The 21,714-nt window shown below is 37.8% G+C and overlaps 1 protein-coding gene across 2 annotated transcripts in view; it reads left to right on the top strand.

The window, feature by feature from the left end:
- The window catches only part of adam12b (ADAM metallopeptidase domain 12b), a 65,284-nt gene that overhangs the window by 12,495 nt on the left and 31,075 nt on the right, over positions 1-21,714 (top strand). For both annotated transcript variants that reach the window (XM_029520854.1, XM_029520855.1), the window contains exons 3-6: positions 1,884-1,957; positions 18,171-18,249; positions 20,504-20,580; positions 21,283-21,472. In XM_029520854.1, coding sequence (XP_029376714.1) covers positions 1,884-1,957; positions 18,171-18,249; positions 20,504-20,580; positions 21,283-21,472 — 420 coding nt within the window. The remainder of the gene's footprint in view (positions 1-1,883; positions 1,958-18,170; positions 18,250-20,503; positions 20,581-21,282; positions 21,473-21,714) is intronic.

Raw genomic sequence — 21,714 nt, forward strand, 5'->3', positions numbered from 1 at the left:
TCCCCTGTTGCCTGCTTCCCAATTTGCTTGATTTTCTAAAGTAAACAGACTGTAGTGGACTGTAGACTGTGCAGAGACACCATACAGACTTGCAGTTAAATCTGCCCTATTTCAACTCTCTTGATTCGTCCTCTCAGTGCCATGGACCACAGCTGGAAAAGGAAATGTTGAAATTTGGCATCCCCCCACAACTGAAAAAACTTTTCCAGAGCAGGGAAATGCGTAGGTGTTGAAAACCCCCTGAGAAATCTAACATTTTTCCTGTTGCAGGGAAGTCACCATTTGATAGACTTTATTTTGCAGCCAAATGCTCATTTCTTAATATGCCATGAAGCCAAGAAGGAAGTTTTAATTGAATAGAGTTAATTATCCACACTGTTTCAACTCTGTTGGATGTGTTTATCCATCAGCTACTGCTGACATAAGGCATTTTGGTGAGGACATACAGAAGTTTTACAGTATGCCACATACTGATCCTTCCCAAGTCAAACTTGCTACAGGGGTAGCTGCTGATTGTCTCATCAGACACTGTGTTGAACAAGAGCTCCCTGGTTAACAGATTCATGTAGCTGCCCTTTGTGCCAATATAAGGTTATCAAGAGACATAAATCATTGCAATCATTACTTACAGTCTTCGCTCGATGTGACACAGATGTGACATCAACTCTCACACACATACTTGCAACCAAAAAAGTCACAGAGAAAAGGTTGTATAGTATGGTTGAAATATCAGCTGATGAGACATAGATTATTCACAGTGCATGTCTCTGTAGTGATCTACTGTCTAGGATACACCAATCCTTTTAAAATTTTCTGGCTGTCTTTGTCTATTTCTTGTGGGTTTGAGGATACAAGAATGAACTGATGATGATGTGGGCCCGAGGCATTAATACACTTTGATTGTGTCCTGCTGCAAGAGCACTCTTCTTCACTCTGATGACACTGTTGAAGTCACCTTAAAGCTATTACCTTGGAAATTGCTGTTTTGAAATTTGATTTAGGACCAAATCTCACATGACATTGGACACTGTGAATGAAATCTTCTGCATCACTTCCTTTTCTCAGTCTCTTGCTATTATAAATCAGTGGCACAACGTGATCACATTCATGTTCATCACTATTGTTCTTGCTAATACATTTTACTATCTTGGTTAAATATTAAGATGCCATAGAACTCATGTTCCAGGTTTTAAAAGTTGCTTTACATCCAATATTTAGCTTTAAGCAATTGTGTCTTGTTGTGCCCCTTGTAATTTATAGCAGAATTAAAAATTCTAATCCTTCATCTTTTTGCTGATTTGGCAACACCCTTGGTTTCTATAGTTACCGCAAGTCTAGTTTAATACTCAAAAAAAAAAAAAAAACTTGGGGAGCAGCTGTTTTGTCAGAAATAAAACAAAACTGGTCAATCTGTTCCTTTTCCAAACAAAAAACAACTGCATATTTATGACATGCTGCTCACAGTGCGTTCATGGGAACTGTTAATTTGAACACTTTGCTCAGGATTTGGAGGTGTGCAGCCCATCATCTCCATTAGATGGAGACAGCTAATGGCTTGGTTGGGATTCTCATTTTTGTCCCATCGCTTCATTACAATAATGGAAAATTAGTTTTCATGAAAATCTTAAGGATGGTTGCTTAGCTACATTGTTAACCTCGTCCAGTGAACCCACTTTTGTGTGATGCACAAACTTTAGGAAATGTAGAAGTGGAAGTTTTCTTCCTGTTCCTCTTACACTATTGTGCCTTGCTACATCCTGCATAATGGACATACGTGCCTAGGCAAAGTGAAGCGCGCACGCACACACACACACTGATTCAAAGGCAGGATGGGTGAGATCCAGGCATTACCTTAATACTCCTGTCATCTTTTTGTGTTTCAGAGTTATCCTGCGTCATTCAAGGTGTTGGTTCATGCAGAAGGTGAACAGCTGATTCTGTTGCTGGAGAAAAATGAGTGAGTTTTCCCTTTTAATTCACTTTCCATATCGTGAACACCGTGACAATGGAGATGAGATATTTATTATGTTAATTACATGGCGCCAAAAGAGAGACCCATCCCTCCTGTCTGGCTGGAGTTATAAATGCAAGTTTGGAGAAATTGTATGGGTCTGAGCATATGATGGTGTATTCAGGGAGGGAAAAAATAATATATCCCCCAATGATTGGACTTACTTTATGGTTCAGTCTCTCAAAAGGACCAACAGATGAAAGCTTATAAAGACTTAAGAGGAAGAGAGCTCTGAGAACATTTGTGTTCTCCTCTCCTTTGCATTTTTATCTCATCTCATCATTCTACTCCCTTCCAGACAGCAGAAAAAAAGCAGTCAATTGTGAAAGGAGGGGTGGGTGTCATATGGAGTATATATAAATGTGTAGATACACATACATTGGAATTGTTCACATAGAGATGAAAGATTGCTCTAAACCCAGTAGAAAGTGGGTGTAAAGGCCAAGTTACATGTCCAGGTAAATTTATGTCACAGGAATAATGGCATCCCTGATTCAGGTTTCCCTGATTCATCTTTGCCAATTTGTATTCAAGTCAAATGGAGCTGTACAGTTCTACCTTCTGCTTTGGAATGCAGATATTGACAATTATGGACATGGTTCGCAACTGGTGAGACCTGCATCAGTGGTATATCTGGAAGACCAAAATGGCCTATATTTTTACTTTCCAGATATTACACACAGCCACAACCCTCCATTCCCCATCCTCTATGTAACCTCTAGTTACCCCAGCATCAGCTGTTAGTCATCCATCACCAGCCTGAGGCCTGTTCCCTGTCTGGCCAGATGCGTCCTTTGATATCACTTCACAAGTTTGGAAAAGGTGGTCTCTGACCTCCCTGTATGTCTGTGTTATCCAACAATCAGCCATTCTGTCTGGAGGAGAAGTAAAGTTTAGAAGGCACAAAGTCAAGTGGAGATGCTTTTGATATTCTTCAGAATAATTTATTGAAATATCTCTTCTTCTTCTGTATGTATATTTTCCCAGATTCGCACTTTGTATCAAATACATCCACACTACTATACTATAATAAAATCAGTGTACTTGAGATATCTTGGTACTTCGTTAATGATTAGGTTGAAAAAATGCATTATTGTTAGGGATGTGTTGCAAAATGATTATATATATATATATATATATATATATATATATATATCTTTTTAATTCTGGGTTTTGTCCGGCCCTGACGTTGTCAGTCTATGAATCTTGGATTTTCTGTAAATTTCTTTTATAAAGTTACAAAATAGCATCTGTCTGAGTATTTCCCTCAGTGTTAACATGGTTTTGATTTGTATTAGTCTTGCAGATGACGAGTAGAGAAGTTAAACTTTGGAAGTGTTTTAACTTTAATGCTACATACAGAGAAAGGTGGAAAAATATTGTAGAGTAAAAAAAAAATGCTGAATCAAGGGTAACAAGAACAAACAGTCATTAAGTTGAGGTTGTGGAAGTGAATAGATCCAAACTCTTGAGCTTAATAAGTGGTGCATTTTTGTGCTGATTTATAGCAGGTTTTCAGCGACAGCTCATCCTTTATTTTATTTTATTTTATTTTTTTTGCTTGAATGTGCTGAGCCTATGCAGTTCGATTATTTGGCACTGCTGCAGGGCACACCTGTTCTGAGGCCAATGTGAAACTATATTGGTTGTCACCAATATCAACACATGACTATATCCAATTAATGAACTGCTGTTTCTGAGGCACTTGGCCCTGTTCCAGGGGAACCTGGCAACAGCAAGACAAGTGCAGATCTACTGAGTCAGTGTGGATTAACTATTGCTTGTTTACTGTGTGAAAATGTAAACAAAAAGTGAATTCAAATCCAGTTTTAGCAATTTGTGGATGTGTATAAGTGTGTCATCAGTTTCTTTTTGTGCACCTTGAAATTTTGCATTTTGTGCAAAAACAATTCCACTTAATTTCTCCTTCAGTGATGTAGGTCAGGTCACCTTTGTTGTGTCCTTGCTGGATTCATTTCAAAAGTCATGGTCCGCTTCCATATTTCACACACATTGTGCTACATTTAAAAGGTATAGCCACAAATGTCATCCTCATCATGTTAGCTTAGTAAGACATGACAGAGACCAGCTGCTCTCATGTGCCATCCAATTTTAATGACATTTTTCAAATTCAGTCAGAGTAGACATCTTTATATGGTTGAAATAGTGAAATTATTTACCCATCACTCTGCCATGTTTTCTTTTTCCATTAGAAAAATAGTAATGGCTTTGTCATATTTAATATTCAAAGCCTAACGGGTCCTACGGTGCAACGGGGCTGGATTGACATGCAGTCTTGGGCCAGCAGCTGCTTTGATGTGCAGCATTGATCAATGGCAGAGTTGGCCTGCTTCAAATGATTAATGGTGGTCGCATGGGACATTTCACATTAGTCTTGATTAAAGGTCTCAATAGCACTGTCTGGGTGAACAAGGTGCCTGTGTGAATGTGAAAAAAAGAAAGTGAGAGTGAGATGTAAAGATGTAAAGCTGGACTTAGTGAAGTTTTCTACATTTGCCGGAAGATTTCTGATTTCTTTAGCTCATTTTGACATCCTTCCTTTTGATTTAATGAGATACCACAGTTTTAAGCTTCAGATGCATAGCAATTACTGCGTCAGCAACCAACAAGTATCCAATCAAGGTAAGTACTTTAGTTTAACCAAGTAGAGGAGAGTCAGAAAACTGAATCACCCATGTCATTTATACAAAAATACACAATTTATACTACCCATCATAGGCGATTGGTTGTTACTTGTGTACTGAATTCAGAAACAATGCCTTTTTTATTGCAGAGCTATTTTTAAGTTTTCTCTGTCATTGAACGTTGTTTCTTGCTGGGGGTTGTACTTGTCATTAGACAAACTCTTGGTCATATTTTCCCTTACAACAAGAGTTTATAATTGATCGTTTGGGTGGTTCTACATCTTCGGGGCAATGTAAGTCTGCAAGTGACACAAAAGGCCGGGGACAACCAGTGAAAAGTTGTAATAGAGACATGAGTTGCGCTCCATCACTGGAGACAGCTTTTGGCAGGGACTGAAGTTTGATTCTGAATATTTAATATTTGTTCTAGACTGGTTAACAGCTGTTAATGCTTTGAAGCAAAAGCTAAATTTACAATTAGTTCCTTTTTGAGCATGTAATTATTCATATTGTCTGATTAGAGAAGATTCAAAGAAGAAAAAACAGGTTATGAAAATTGAATATGTCCTGGCATCCATTTTAAGCAGTTGGACACCCTGTTTTCAGTGTGTAGATATATTTTTGGTCTGTACGAAGTATGCATTGCAATGATATTACATTTTCTTTGCCATTAATTGTAGAGTTGAATCCTAGTATATTTTCAGTACTTACAAGTTGATAAATTTGGTTGCTAAGCCCTGGATGAAACATGAAGGTGTTTTATTTCATTAGGAGTAGTACTTTTGGGCATATAGTTTTGGTTTCAGGTCTTTTAATTTTTATGATGGCGTCCTGTACGTCTTTTTGGGCTGGGTATATTTTTTTCCACTAAGCAGGATGTAAGCAGACTCTGTACCATGTGTTTCCCAGTTAGAATATTTCCTTTCATTCTTCTGTGACGGAAAAGAAAAGAGGAAAAGAGTCCCTTTGAAACACCTCATCTAAACAACATCATTATGCTTTTGACAAGAGAAATCCCCATAGAAATGTCCTCAGTGTGTTTTTTATGGGACTGATGCACCCCTTTTCAGTAACACTGCTGACAATGCCAAGATCTCTATCAATGTGTGGTACCTTAGAGGTACACACATTGTTATTATTCAGTCTGTTCAATGAGATTATCAGCCAAACAGAGACCCAGGTTTCCTTCGCACTTTAATTGGATCTGTCAATAGCACAACATAAGTTGAACTGTTTGTGGCTTTGTCTTTGAGCTGCACTATTTACATGTATGTGAAAAAGAATTGCTTCCTTGTTTTTGGCAGACAGTTCAGATGCCTAATCAGGCTTGTTAAAAGGAATTTAATGTGCCATTAAAGACGAGCTGAATAAACCCATGCTGACCTAATGAACTGCACAAGGTCAGGAACTAGATGGATGCTGAATACCGAACAGCAGCAAACTTTGCAGCCAAATTTTATGTCTTCCTCCTCCTTCCTCTTCACATATTCTGCCTGTCACCTTATTACAAAACTAAACCTTAGTCACTTACAAGTAAGGGGCATAATTAGCTCTTTTGACGCACTCACTTTTCTTTGGTTTTGATACAGTGTAGCTTGTATGCAATAATTTACATTATTGCAGTGCAGGAAGAACATCTTACTAAAAAATATACAACCTATATCAAGTTCAGAATTGTCGCTTTATCGAACCTGTTAGTTGCTGGTCGTGTTCAATGGAATAATACATCAACAAGCAAGCACAAAAGAAACTAAACAGAAACAAGGCCAGCAAAAAAAGAAGGGAAACCTAATTCATATGCAATTGGCTGATCTTTCCAGTCTGATAATCCAGAAGATTTATGGATCTATGATTGAAATGAATCATCCTTCCTCAATCATTATTTGACTGACTCGGTGGGAGCTGAAGTAACCTTCCTACCATCCATGATTTTCATAGTGCGTAATTGCAATGGCTCTAAGTCCTTTACCTGCTGTTTGGGTTTTGATCTTTTAGATTGGAAATGCAATACTTTGGCAGCCAGTTCTACCCTGGTCTTCTTTCATACTGTGTACATGCAAAATGTCAGCTATCCCAAAACACACACTTTGTCTGTTTGAGTATTGGTCTGCATAAGAAATTCACCTGTTTTCCCTTGCTGACATTGTAGGTGTCGTGACCACATTTAGCTCCTCCTGCCCTCTTTAATTAGTTAGCCAAAGAGTTTGTGGATAATGGTGAGTGCCCTTGGGAAATGTTGGCCTGATCTTGAAGGACAATTAATAAAAAAAAAAAAAAAAAAAAAGGAGGGGGGGGCAATCTTAGGTGTTGCTCGGAGAAAAGATTTGACTAGTAGTTTTTTGACTTGTGGGATCAGAGCCAAGCATTGAAACTCACCCAGGGTCTCTTTCATGGTCTTGTTTTTTTTTTTTTCTCCCTCATTAGTTCCTTATCACTTTTTGTCTCCCTAGCTGTGCAAAACTGTGATTGATTTTATGGAGTTAGAGCTCTCCAGAAGATCATCGTCAAAACAGCAGTTCTTACCAAGCAACAATTTCCATTTAAATCAAGTCACATACATCTGACCCATAACAAAATGACTGCATGATGTTATTGGTATACTATAAGTTGTGTAGCAGGGGCCAAGTTGTTTATTGAAATGTCTTTATTACACTAGAAATACCTACCACTTAAGTTTGAATGTATTGGATAGACTCATATATTTTGAGAAATAATGTGCCCAAATGTGATTTGTTCCAGTTATTGCTGTAAATCTGCCCTAAAGGGAAATTAAGTTCATTAATACACTAATTCTGTGTGTCAGCATATAACATCATCTATTGGGTTCAGAGCTGTAAACCTATTTTTAGAGGTCTTCAGCAGCAGAGAGGATAGTGAGTTCTTGTCACAGCAATATGTTCAGGATGTGTTTTAGTGTTTTGTGCATCTCGCTGTTGCCACAGATATTAAACTCTCATCCACGGAAAGAGAACAGAGTAGAATCTCATATTATCAACAGCTTTTAACATGACACCTTTTGTATCTAGTGAGTCATCCATCAACAGTGCTTGCTAGCAGAACAATTATGATGCTGTAAGCATAAGCTGTTTTCTGTTTGGTTTCCGAGCACTTCCGTATGAGAACACAGAGGTGATGCAACCAGCTGATGCCTGAGGCATTATGTATTATGAAGGTGCGATCCTGGGAACACCTAAATGGATTTTTATGTATTTATTTTTAAATCTAGTACACATAGCACAGATGTCCACTTGGACTTAAGGATAGCCTGATTGCAATAGCTGTTCAAACGATCAAGGTAGTGTTAACTGGAAAAATCCAAAAAAAAAAAAACAAAACTTTGTCATGAATGAACACAATAACTTAACTGACAAAATTCACCCTAAAATTTGTATAGGATAAAATTACATTATATCAAGTAATGACATTTTATATCTCAGTGAACTTCTGAACCCAATATATACTTTTTCTGAAATTCCTCTAAATATATAAGAAATATTTTGAATGCATTTATTTATTAATAGATATTGTAAATATATTATGAGTCAGTACAGGCTTGGACTTAAACTGCAAGTTGATTGGTTGGTGAATGTAAATCAGACTGATGTACTCAGTAGGATGTCAGGGGAAAGAACTATTAAATAGATCTAGGTGAGTAGAAAATACATTATCTGCTGGAGTTTTTGGTGTGGTGGAATGGGCCTATAGATGTTGATGATGCATAATATCTGTATTCATCCTGGGCATCATTTGTCTGCATCGACAGAAAGCACATTCCTGTTCTGCAAGTTATTACATTACTTATACATTGATAGGTTTCTTAAGATAATGAAATTCATGTGTGAATTGTGCATTATAATGCACTTAATATCATTTGTCTATGACAAAAGATGACCATCAGTGTACAATTTGTCACAGAATTGGGATTCCTTCGAAAGGTATAGCCTACACTGTCTACTAATCAAGTTTCACACACAACCTTGTAAAGCTTTTTCTGACAAAAGCTTGCTATAAAAGCTTTAATGAGAAATCCTTTTCGAAGCATAAATTGCTTTGTGTTTGGTTCATATCCTGCTCTGTGTCTTGGTGCCAGAAATGTAGTGGGTCATTTGTAGGGGACCCATGACAACTAATGATTCTGCCTGAGAGTGCACAGCTCAGTAAGTAAGTTTCATTCTCTCTCTGGAGTTAATTTGATGTGGTTGATGCTAGCAATATCGCTCAGCATGCTGTCAGCCCGTACAGGTGATGTAAGAGACAGATAGGGAAATTGCTGTAGAAGCTCCTGAACGAAAGCCATTGGTTAACAGCATTTTAGATCTTATCATGTATTTTCCAGTTCCATTAAGATGAAGGCCTGCCTCTTTAAAAGCATCTTATTTGTTTCAACTGAAAATAATTGGTTAATATCTGTGCACATGTGTAAGATACTGTCTGCACAGGAGTCTTTTAGAGCTTTGCTGCCTCAGACAATATAACACAACAAAAGGCTTGGATGCATGCAGTTCAAAAGGTCAGGACTGTTTACATACACACAGACACATCAGGTATACACATTCAGAAGAGACAAAGCATTTGGTCATACTAAATCCAGATGTGCGTTGGCAAACAAGGTAGAGAGGAAGTGAATCATATGACATCACCGATGGAGGGGAAGTTTTGCAGTACTTGCACCATGTTGAATTTTAAACACAGAGGCAACAGCACAATTGATCCCCAGGGCTGTTTGTATAGACATTTTTTTCTATGGGAGCATGATATTGCTGTTTGTTTTTTGTTTAGTGTTTTTGAAAAATGTCTGCAAGTGAGGAGAATATATAGGGAAAGTGATTATTTATTTATTTATTTATTTATTTTGGGGGGGGTATAAAAGACCTGTCTATATTAGATTAATTTTCACAACTGTGCAATGTGATTGTGTGCAGTTGAACTGAATCTTGGAGGAATGCTAAGGGTAATGATCAGGAGATTTTGATCCATGCAGCTCTGTGCTCTGATTTACTTAAAAGTGCTTAGTTATTTTACCACCTCTAACCAGTCCAATAATTGATGCGTGCTCCTCACACACAGAAGCCACAATGACTTGCAATGCACTGCACCATCATCAGCGACAGATTGCTCACCCTGATCCTTATGTTAAAATGATACATCAGTCAAGTGAAAGTTTCCATCTCTCCCATGTTTGCAAGGTAATGGAGTGGAGAATGATGAATTGGATGCTATTATGTTATTGAGGAATCAACGCTGCATACATGAACGTGTGAAGAGTGGGTTTAATGATGTGAGACACTTTTTTTTTTTTTTTTTTTTTTAAGAGGGGAAGTGTGCTTCATGGGGCCTGGAACTGGAGAGATGATGGTCTGGCATGTGTGCAGTCAGTGGACCTGTGACGTGTGACCTGTTTTATGTTTTGAAAAAGCGTCATATAGCTAGGAAGTTTTAAGCTGTCTATCCGTCGACTTTCAGAATTTCAAAAAGGAACATAGATGAATGAATGGCATAGATGGGAATGAATGTGGAAGAGCAGGGGATGGGCCATATCAATATGAACCAGTTCCCATGTTTCATTTGTTTTTCTTTTTTCTTTTCTGAGAAGAAAGCAGAGAAGACAAGAATAAAAGGATGGGGAAGAAAAATGAAAGACAAAAATATCTTCTTTTTTTTTTTTGGTCACAATTCTTAATTGCATATTTCCCCTCAAGACAAAATAAATATGGCTGAACAATTAGACTGCCCAGGGGAGCCACCATAGATTAATTGGACAGATAGGAACCCTCTGACATTAACATTTATGCATTTGTTTACTCTTTTTCAATGAATAATAATAGACCACCTCCCTTGAAGATCCCTCGTCACTAATTAGTTCCGGTGTGCAATTTTTATGGATGGAAATATTGAAGCAACAAAGGGAAAAAAAAAACCCAAAACAAAAAACTGTTCATCTAAAACTTTTTTCCAGAAGTTTTTTCTTTTTGTTTGTTTTAGAATACTACACACAACCTTTTAACGCTTGTTATCCATACAACATCAATTTTTATGGTTTCAGTTTAAAAAAAACAACAAAAAAAAACAAAAAAAAAAACAAGGTCAGATATTTTTTTCCTCATATCACTCCACTGATTGATGTGTAATACTAACACAAAGCCATGGTGTGTGCTTCAGTATAAAAAATGATTTCGCTCAGCATTTTTAATGAATAATACTTCCTTGCCATAATTTTTTGAAGATAATGCAGAAGGCCCATTGTAGAGATGGATGATATTTAAATGACTTTAATTGTATTAAAAAATAATTTTTCCAAAAAAGTAGTAATGAATGTAATCTCTTTTCCCTCTAGGAATATAATATGGAAATAGATAGCTTCTGCTTTGGAAGCATTTATGACTTATGAATTATGAGTAACTCAATATACAGAATAGATTCCCAGAAGCGGAACCTCTTCCTGCACATTAGATTTTTTTCTATATGCAGAGAAAAGCCCAAGAGAGGGTTAGTTACCTTGTCAGTATAAGTTCATTAGCATAAGATGTCTGTAAACTAGTAACTGTTTCTATTTGACACCATACAAAATTCATCAGGCACGCATTTGCTACTTCACGATCATGAGCGCAATTTTCTATCGGCCTACCTTTGCTTTTTCATGATGGGTTATCACCTTTAGGCATTTTTGCATTTGTGCCACATTATCCAATGCCCAGAACTATTTTGCCCTGCTATGTCAGGGTAATAAAGAATTCACACATTCTTTGAGCCACATATTTTACAATCTGGTGTCAAATGTTTAGTTGTGAAAGCTTTGGAGCATTATTTACAATAAACAGCCTTGGTAATGTAAATGGGGCAAGGATACTAATGCCAACAGCTAATATTATACATGATGGACTAGTTTACAGTCTGCCTTACAGCATGTGACTGCACTCACAAAGAAGTTTGATGACTGGCCTAAACCCATGTTCACAGCTCAGTCTGACTATACTGTATATATGGAAATTTTTTCCTCTTATTGAGTTATTCCTTTTAATAGGTGCAGAGGGAATATGACATCATGCTCTTTGTGTAGTCACAAGGAAAAATATATTTACTGTGGGAATCGATGAATGGTGTTAAACGTTCTGGACGTTTAGGCCAACAGCTATGAAGCAATTCATTTTAAACAGTTCTGCTGTAACTCACTGCTGCTAGCTGTAGTGGTTGTAGGTCAGTTCACAACTGAGGGAAATAAAAACTGAGTAAATTGCAGTGTTTCACACCCAAACCGCTGTCTGCTTTCATTACAATCATAAAAAAGCTTTAGGACTTGACATCATAGTGGTCTTAATCTTTGGTTTGCACCTGCAGCTTTCCATTTTTAACTCATTTCCATTATTAATTCTGAAGACTTTTTAGTTCTCTATGCTAGTAAAAAGCAGCGCCAATAAAAAAACAAAGAATGGCAAAAAGAAGAGATATCTGTAAGCATAAAAGACAAGGTTAATATTATTGTGCAATAAAAGGAAGTGAAAAGCTTTGGAGACTTAAGAAGATAGAGGCAGAAGGTGTATCCAGAGAAAAACAATCTGCTTGTACTTGGCACTCACTTGCAAGACAAAAGTCCAGAGAGTCAATGCAGCATCCTGTGCAAGGAATGCATACATTTATGTCAAGGCACTTATCTTACATACTAATAAAATTACCTCTCATTCAAGTGCTCTAAAGGGATCAGGAGAGTGGTACAATCCAATTTGGGTGCCTGCAGTATATCAGTGGTATCAAAGCCTCTTCCTATTTGACCATCATCAGTCTCTACTCTCCAAGGGAGAAAAATCTCATGACCTGTCTGTCATTTAATATTATCATCTCTTAGATTCTACCAGTGCCCACTGTATATCATATTTCATGGTGCCCTAATCCTACATTAACAACAGGTCAAGCAGGCTTAACAGAAATCAGATGCCTAGTGATGGAGCTCACACGCCATTTGAGTACCATATATTATGTATTCCCCTATGAATGCCTGTGGGTAAGAGAGAGACAGTCTCTCCTGTATGACAATCGTATGACAATCCCATGACTCATCATTCACCTCTGCTTTCTGGAGCAGGGAGCCTTGTTTCTCTTGCTGCAGTTTGTTTTACTGTTGTGATGACTTCATTTGCCTTGGGCACCACATCACACACAAAGGCCTGAAGCCTGAGGTGACTGTCCTCTCCTAGTAAATGTGTGGCGAAAGGTTTTCACTTGAATCTACTGAATGTCAACAATACAGTGGTTGCAAGCCATAACATTTTCGCTGTAGCTCCTGTGTGATTTTGAATACTCACAGACTGAGTCATTGTAAATTACTATTTCCAGGGCCTTTGTGTTTCTTTAATCTCTAAAAACAACTTTGTATGACTTAAAATGACTTAATTGCTTCAGGAGTAGTTCTTTTTCTTTCATTTGCCTTCGATTTGAACATTATTTCATGGGAACTGGTGTCATCCGAATCTTTGTGAACTCACTGCAGAATGATTTCTAAGTAAACAAGTTTGTTTCTCTGTTCCTTAATGAGTCATGGTCTCACGCTGCTTCAATCTTTGCTTTGGTCAGTCAATATTTTAAATGGGCTTTGCCCATCAGCCTGCTTGTTTAACATTGGGTTAGTGCCTGCTGGAAAGTTCCTTTTGGAAAGTTTTACTCTGTGACTGTGAGACTTTTTAACCGTGTTAGTGGTACTACTCAGACATTTTGGTTGGCCAGTCTACCATTGTAGCACAGTTTGAATATTCAATACATTGTGGATTGCAATGAGACTTTCATGGGCCCCAGAACATATGGGTTAAGATAAATTTGCTGATCCCCAGATATCAGTAGCTGGCTTTTGAGTTTGTAGTTTGTTCCAATAAGGAAATTTTAGAATGCTAACATGCTAAATTAAGTAAAGCGCCAGCGGCTATTTGCATCATGGGTTTGTCATATTGATTGATGCTGAGCTGAATAGGATGCCATCAATTAATATATTGAAAAAAGCTAGATGTAATTTTTGAGACTGGGTTCATTATAAACTCGGGGTGTAAAAGTATGCCATGTACTTTGGTTTTTAAATCACAGTTGGGTACATTTTCGGTACAGAAAAATGAACAAGAAAATAAAACATAGAATGTGATCTTGTTTTTCATTTATTATCAAATTTAAAACATATCAATTCCCTGAACAAAAGATGTTTTGTTTTGTTTTTTAATAAAACATACCCATGTCTAAGTATGAAAATAAGAATAATGAATAAAATAAAAATCAATTAGTCCAGCATGTAGAAAATACTTAAGCATTTTCAACTTCACACTGAAACTGCTCAATTAAATAAAAAACCTCTTTGGCTTTACTATGCCAGTTGAAGTAAACTTGGAAAATCGGTTGGTCCTCAAGATTTGGCTTCTCACTCTCATTTGCCATGCAAGTTTTCAGATGGCTTGTCTGTACTAACGTTAGACTCGGTTGTTAGGTACATTAATTTACTCAAATTTGCCTCGATGGCTCAAGCTCAGTGAGGCTGGTCTGGATGGTGGGACACCAACATACGTGGCTTTGCGATAGCGTTCAATCAGCCGGAGGAACCCCTATTTAAATAGCTGATATTGTTTCAAAATTGATTATCAGTTATCAAAATAATTCTGGTTAATTGAGGAATCATTTCAGTTCTTTCACTTTGATGTGTTGGCATTTAGCTCAAAGTCGCTCCGCTCAATATTAGCGTGATTGCACCCCTATGCCAAAATACAGTTTCACAGATCTTATAGTTTGACTTGATATCTGAGTTGAAAACACAGTAGGCAATTTCCTCAACCTCTTTTTCTAAATTGATAATATAGTAGAATGGATAAAATAGAATATAAATAATATTTTGTGTGATGATGTGCTGTTCTTATGAGTAGTTACTTGTATTTAGCATCAGCTGGAGGAGCAGGGTAAACAGAGGCACTCTCTGCAGTTCAGGGGATTTTTCACTTTTGCTCCCTCTGCCCATCCCACCCACATCTCTGTCTCCCTGATTTTTCTCTGGCTTTGCTCGCTTTTGTACACACCAGCACACTCGCTACAGCCAAGCCTAAGCTGAAGGGACACTGAGCTGTATGTAAATCAATTTGGAATGCAGCCACATGTGGAAATAGAATTAGGCTTGTCAACCACACCTCTTTAGTTCCTCTTCTTCATTTATCTCTTCCACTGTAGTACTCGCTGTGCTTTTGCAAGTTAAGCATACAGTGCCATAAGTAGAAGCTATAGGAGGGCTTAGGGTAAGGCTTGTGGGGGATAGGGGATTAAAAGAAATCACTGAAGTTAGCAGTCTTCAAAGGAAGCAGAGAGACTGCAAGAGAAGCCACATTTCTCTCAAATGGTTTCATGCTCTAGGGCCTTTGTGTAATGGTGAATTATTACATGAGGCACGGAGTCACATATATGTAAATGAGGCTCAGCCCTATAAATTTACACTGAACATTATACTCCGAGGATGGCTGAGTAAAGGATATTAAAAACAGAGACTCATCAAGTCTCAACCATATCAGTTTTTCTCTTGTAGCAAGTCTGTGACTGATAGGGTCGACTTGTTCCATTTTACTAACATTTTATCAAAACATGTTGGTTCCCGCACTACCAGCCTAGTCTGTCCAAAATTTCAGAAATGACAGCCTATTACATCTGCTTGTAATGACATTGTTTGTGTTTTTTTTGTTGTGTCTTTGTCTGTTTAGTTACTGCGCTGTGCTAGTCTCATCTCAGGCTGACATTCATTGATTGTTGCCTAGCAATCCATTTGTGTAAACGGATAGAAAGGACACAAGAACACACTGTATGTTCACCTGAGACATATGTGATTGGAAATTCAGAAAGATCAGCTATTCCAACAGAATGAGAGGGCTGCTTCATTGTTCCTTGTAAACACTCAATCTCACTCCAACTTATGTAGGAATATAAAGGAAAGTGTAGAAAACTACTCCTCTGGCTTTTTTGAAACAATGTGTAATTCAGGCAGTAAATTAATTTTCAGAGAAATTAATTCTGAATAAGTTTTTGTGATGCTAAATTTAAGAGATGGTAAATTACCTTTTAAAACAAAACAACATTTCCTGCCTCACTGGGGTGCTATTTAAAAGCTTCGCATTCATTACAATTAACCTGTGTGACTATCAGTGAATTCTTGTTTAGATCTGTTGGTCTGCGTGTAATTAATCACAACACGCTTAGAAGCAGTGAAATCAATAGTTACTGAGTCAAACAATTCTAGGAGATTAATAGAATATACCTGATAAAGAAAAAAGGTTATCCATCAGAAAAGTAAATTAGCAAATACACACTTCAGAGGGCATGTCTGAAAACGCACCAACAATTCTACTTTTGGAATTATGTAATAAATTAAGAAACGAGTGCCTGTCTTGTGTGGCATGAAGACATTTGTTTACCTAGTGAATCATTTTCACCATCAATCATGAACTGTGTATTTCTGTTCTGTGCGTAAACAGAACATGTCTCCGATAACAATATTCTGGAAAACTCACATTGGGTTTCTGGGGAGAACTGTGGTGGTTTTTGGGCCAATTCTTATCCACTACTTTCCATCTGAAGTGCATTTCATCAGCAGCATGTTCCTCTTGGGAAAATTGCGTATGGAGGTTGGGTAAGATGAGGTGTAATCATATGAAAGTATACTGGTGTCCAAACAGAAACCACACCCTGGTGCGCCTTCATCGCAGCAGTTTAGTGGGAAAACAAAGCCATCACATCTTGGGTGCAACGAGGATGACATTCACTATCTGCACTATATCAAAATGTCATCTTGATATCTGTGAATACACGTGTGCTCAGGATAGTTCAATGGCTGTAGTGAGTCCAGCAGAGACCATATTTATTTCTCTGTATTCGACATCTGATCTTCAGCGTAAGACACTTACACCTCTGAGCTAGAAGTTAACCAGCGAGAGCAGAGTAAACTCTACTCAGATGCACAGTTAACATTTGTGGCCTCATAAACTCTGCGTACTGTTGCCAAGGAGTTGATTACAGCCAGACTCTGCCCTGTAAAACCTGCAGCTTTTATGCAGTGTGTTGTAGTATCAAGAGCCATGCTGCCCTAAGCTGGCTTTCCCCAAACATGCCACCAAAATGTAACACGGGAGCATTTGCTGGGAATTAACAACTGACGTGACACAAATCCCATCTTTCCTGCCAACACAACCTTTATCAGAGCTTTGAGAATTTGCTTCTGAATTCAACAGAAAATTTAATATTATGAAAGGCTGTTGTTTTTGCAAAGTGGTTGTCAATGCTTCTTTCAAACATTTCTTTTGGTATAAAGATAGTAATAGGATGTAATTTTTCGTAATTTTCCATTAACATAGATACTACCTTCTGATATGTCATCCTTTTTTTTTATGTGACATACCAGCCTCTTTAAAGTGAATACTAGATGCTAGCCTATCAGATTTGGTTTAGAGCATGATAACGGCATGATAAGGAACATTACGAAGATAAGTATTTAATGAAGTTAAATGTGGTCATGCCTGCGCTATGGAGGGTTGATCCTTTTTTTAAACAGGTCATAAAAATGAACTTTAAATGCCCAGATAGACGTATTAAAAGAAAAACTACATTATTGGCATAATCTGCTTTCCTCTAATTCTGGTATTTGGTGCATGCAAGTTGTGTGGGATACATTGTGGGAAATGATTCCCACTGTGATTTGGATAAACACTGTGTTCCATTTTGTAAATCTTGTCCACCTACTCTGAATCTTGTGTATTTTGCAGGAAAAAAAGTTTTTATTCTCTCCTAGTTGTTGTGCATTCAGCTTCCTGACACTGAGGATATTAGTTTACTGTGCATTCAAGTTTTAAAACAATCGACAGCCTCTCTGGTGCAGTTGGTTGTTGTATTTTCAACACAAATCTTCTTGTAATGTCACTGATCCGCTTTTCTTGCTTGCTTTTACCTTCTCATTTGGCTCACTTTCTGGCTTTCTATCTCTCTGGACTTCTCTCTCATACACACAACTGAAAACATACACACATCTTGAGATTGCTCTGCCTGATGTCAGTGCGATTATGCAGCTGCAAAGATGGGTGTTCCTGCTGCTCCTTTGCCAGTCCTTGGGCTGGGGCTCACTGTCCATCTGTTCATGGCTCAGGGACGAAAACACACATACACACCCACACAAACATACAGTTTAAAGGATTTCTTCAGATGCACATGCATTTGCAAAGTAAGCCATGTGCACAAAATAATTACCTCAGTAGGGATTCTACTCAGTTGTGCTGAATGCCAGGGGATTCAAAGACCTGTACAAATCACCTAATAAATTCACAAAAAGTATCTTTAAGCCTCAGAATACTAAACACCTCAACTATCATCAGCTGTTATTCTCCAAAACCTGAAGTCTGTTTCTATATAAAAAATGTCAGACTTTCCTAGCCACTTGAAATCAATTTTTTCGACGAATCTGATTCAGCTTTGAGGAAATGGCAGTGTGTTGAATGTGTGTGTAAATTTTTTTGTTCTTTTCTCAGGGGACTTTTTGCAAGACATTTTACAGAGACACATTACCAAGAGGATGGAAGTACAGTCACCGGTGCTCACAACTTCACGGTATGGTGGCACTAGAGTGCCTTTGACATTAATGATCTGCTGTCACACTGTAAAGACTAACCCTGGTCTCTTTTTTACAAATACAATCTCCACTGTATCTTGTGCTTCTGGTAATAATCAAATGTAGAATCTGAAATTAGATATAGCTCAATTGAAATAATTTTTTGACCACAAAACTGTGAGCCAGCGTACATGTGAAAGCCTCTGGCTGTTGCTGTGAACAACATCTATCCTGTGGCCTACTTGATGATAAGCCGTGTTTTATGCTGGCTGTTTTTAAGCCAACATTGCCATCAGGATTTCATTATGGAATCCCCTTTTAGCAGCTGGTCTACTCCTGACTTATTGTGGGTCTTCTTTTTTCTGCATGTTAGCAGAAGGCTGTAAAGTGAAGTACCTGCTACGCTTTTGAAAAATAAGAAAAGATTTATGTTCATACTGTTCTTGTACTTATTGAGACCATTCACTGCAGCACTGTAGTGATTGAATTTTGTTTTCTGGCTGATAAAAGAAAATAGATTTTTTTCATTCAAGGTAGAAACTAGGTTTTTACCACATGACAAGTGAGCATTTTTCAGAAGCCAGGTAGAGAAGGGATAACATCTCTGTGAAGTTGCAAACCTGAACGTATCCTGTCTCCTAGTAATGTTCAGTACAGCAGTGGAGGGCTTTTTGTAGTGTAAACTATAAGTCTCTTTCCTTTTTCAATTTTGAGTGGGAAGGCATTACATGCATGTTGTCAAGCTGTTAAACAGAAATACTGTACTGTCTCAAATTATCTTCACACAGTTACACACTTTCAGCAGCAGTTGTCATGGAACCAGGGAATCAGTGTGTTAATCAGATCGGCAGAAAGATGTGCACTCTAAATAACTCTCCTCTATCCTGAATCCACATGACAGTGTTCCTAAACCATCTTTGAGAAGCCCCATAGGCATATATGTGTCTGTTGACATATTTCTATCCATCCACCCTAATAAATTAGTATTTACCATATGTTTTGTAATGCTGGAGCCCAAATATAATGGCCAAATATACATTGGTCTAGTAAAGTTTACACTTTACTGCTAGTGTTGGTGCTGTATAATAAACCAGAATAAACATATCTCTGGCATACATATACACACAAACAAAAGCTGCAGATGTGAATAACGAGCGGGATTAAAACTGGGTGATCAGACCCACAGAACTATATTTCACTCAATTTAAACATACCTTCAATGAAAATTTGGAACAAGCTGACACACAACATAGAGCACACAATATTGTTACACAGTATAAAATATTGGTGATTTTTCCCAACTTGATGCTTAGCGAAAACTCAGTAGCCATGGGGTTCATTCCGTTGCTATTCTGTTTTTTGTAGCTTTAGGAAATCGTCTAAAAATGAGCTTTAGCTACTGTAAATGTCACAGACACACTGAGGCACACAGAGAAAGACAGGCACTGTTGCTGCCTGGTGTTTTCTTTTATGAAAGGTGAAATAATCTAGGTCAACCATAGCCTAAACTCAGAGCCTTTGTAGCTGCTCTGTTTTTACACTTAATTTTATGAATCCTGATTCCACCACCACCTGGCTCAGTAACTTCTTTTTATTCTTGTCAAACAGAAGTCTTGAAATGACTGCTACTTTTTTGTGTGTGTGTGTTTGTTTGTTTGTTGTTTTTTTTTTTTTTTTAAGTATTAAGTATAAGTATTTTCTGCTCCAGTTCAATACTGGGGATGAAAAATGAAAGCTGATTTAAGAGGACTGAAGTGCTGCTTGACAGTAAATGGAGATCTGTTTTCCCTTTTAACAAGAGTCATTTCCTCTGCTCTTCTTTGCTCAGGCTAAGCTGCTTTCACTGCGTCTGAGGAGCCTCAAATGTGCCCTCTCTCTGTAATAATGAAGGAGAAACAATTGCAATATTACTGTCACCCCCCTATTTGTGTCTGTTTCCCTGTTTCTCTCTTCAACTATGCAGGCTGCATTAAATTGAAAAGGCTTGTTTGAGGAGGTGATATTGTACCACAGAGCATGCTAATTTTAAATTGAAAGGAAAGGAAAGATTCAACATAGTTCCATTGTATTTTTTGCTGTTTTGCTCTTTTATCAATTAAGAAGTAGAAGAAATGTGACAAGAAACAACCTAATAAATTTTGATCGATTTTAATTTTACCCAGTTGGAAAAACTTCCTTTTTATGCATTGTTTTCATTTCCAGTTTGGTAAGGGATTTTTTTATATATATATATGAAAAAAAAATCTCTTTTAGAATAACTGCTACTACCATGGAGAAGTTCAGGCACATCCAAACTCTGATGTCACCCTCAGCGCCTGCTCTGGTCTTCGGTAAGAAATGCAACCATCACTTTGTATTCAAGCAGCATCTCAACGCTGCCCTTTAACTGCTATTTGCAACAGCAACGTTATATTTACCTAAGTCATTCTGGACCGCAGCCCATTGCTCTGAAGCCCCTTAAGCCTGCTGTCAGTAAGTTGGTGTATGACTTGTAGGAGTAGAAAATGCCAAACCTCATTGTCTGTGTCCTCAGAGGCATCCAGTAGATATTTGATAACAGACTGGGCACCAGGTTGCTGGTAATGCCCAATCACAACTGAAAGATCTAGGAAATGGGCATTGGTCAAGGATTAAAACACACAGTGCTCTCGTCTGCTTAATTAAACAGAATGGAAACACTTTTGGAAATTGAAAACATTAAGTGTACAGTGATGGCCTTTTATCACTGCAACAAAGAGCATTCAAGTTTGAAGGTTAAACATTCTCAATCTAAGACTGGAGATGTGGTCATCTGGGACAGTGAGCTTTTCTGAATTTTGACCTAACAAGACCTGCTTAAAAGGTTTTGGGTTTGGCCCCTTTGCCAAGATGAAGAAGAATTGTTCTCAACTTTCAGCTGGCTTCAGAAAAAATTGGACTGCCTCAGTTATCACATATCCCTTTAGAGAGAGACACATGCAGTGAAATTCTGCATCTGAGAGAGTGGTTATGCTTTGAATTTTGTTTTCAAATGTGCACCGCTGTCTCTGCAGAGGTTTCATTGCGCTTAAAAACAAGACGTTCATCATTGAGCCGGTACCTGGCCAAGACATCGGTTCCCACTTCATCTACCGAGGAGAAGAACTCAGACTGACCCCAGGAGCCTGTGGCCATGGCTTCAACATTTCTTCTGCTGTTCCTGGAAACCACATCAAAAGCCCCTTCCAATCCTTCCACACAAGGGTGAGATTAGTCTTTTGCTGTTTTTATGGCAAGCATCTACTAGAGCCTTTAGATACCTGTTATCATCCATTGAAGAATGTTTTTTTTTTTGTGTGTTAGTGATTCTTAAGGATAAGACTAACATTCATTTGGTGTATGAAAAATGGGCATTTGACCAAAGATCAGCAAACTGGCTGGCAGACCAGTTTGGACAAGCTCAATGAGGGCATTGACTTGGGCTTGACACTCATTTTATCTGCATT

The sequence above is a fragment of the Echeneis naucrates genome, chromosome 15 (genome assembly GCF_900963305.1).
Source record: "Echeneis naucrates chromosome 15, fEcheNa1.1, whole genome shotgun sequence".
NCBI lineage: Eukaryota > Metazoa > Chordata > Actinopteri > Carangiformes > Echeneidae > Echeneis > Echeneis naucrates.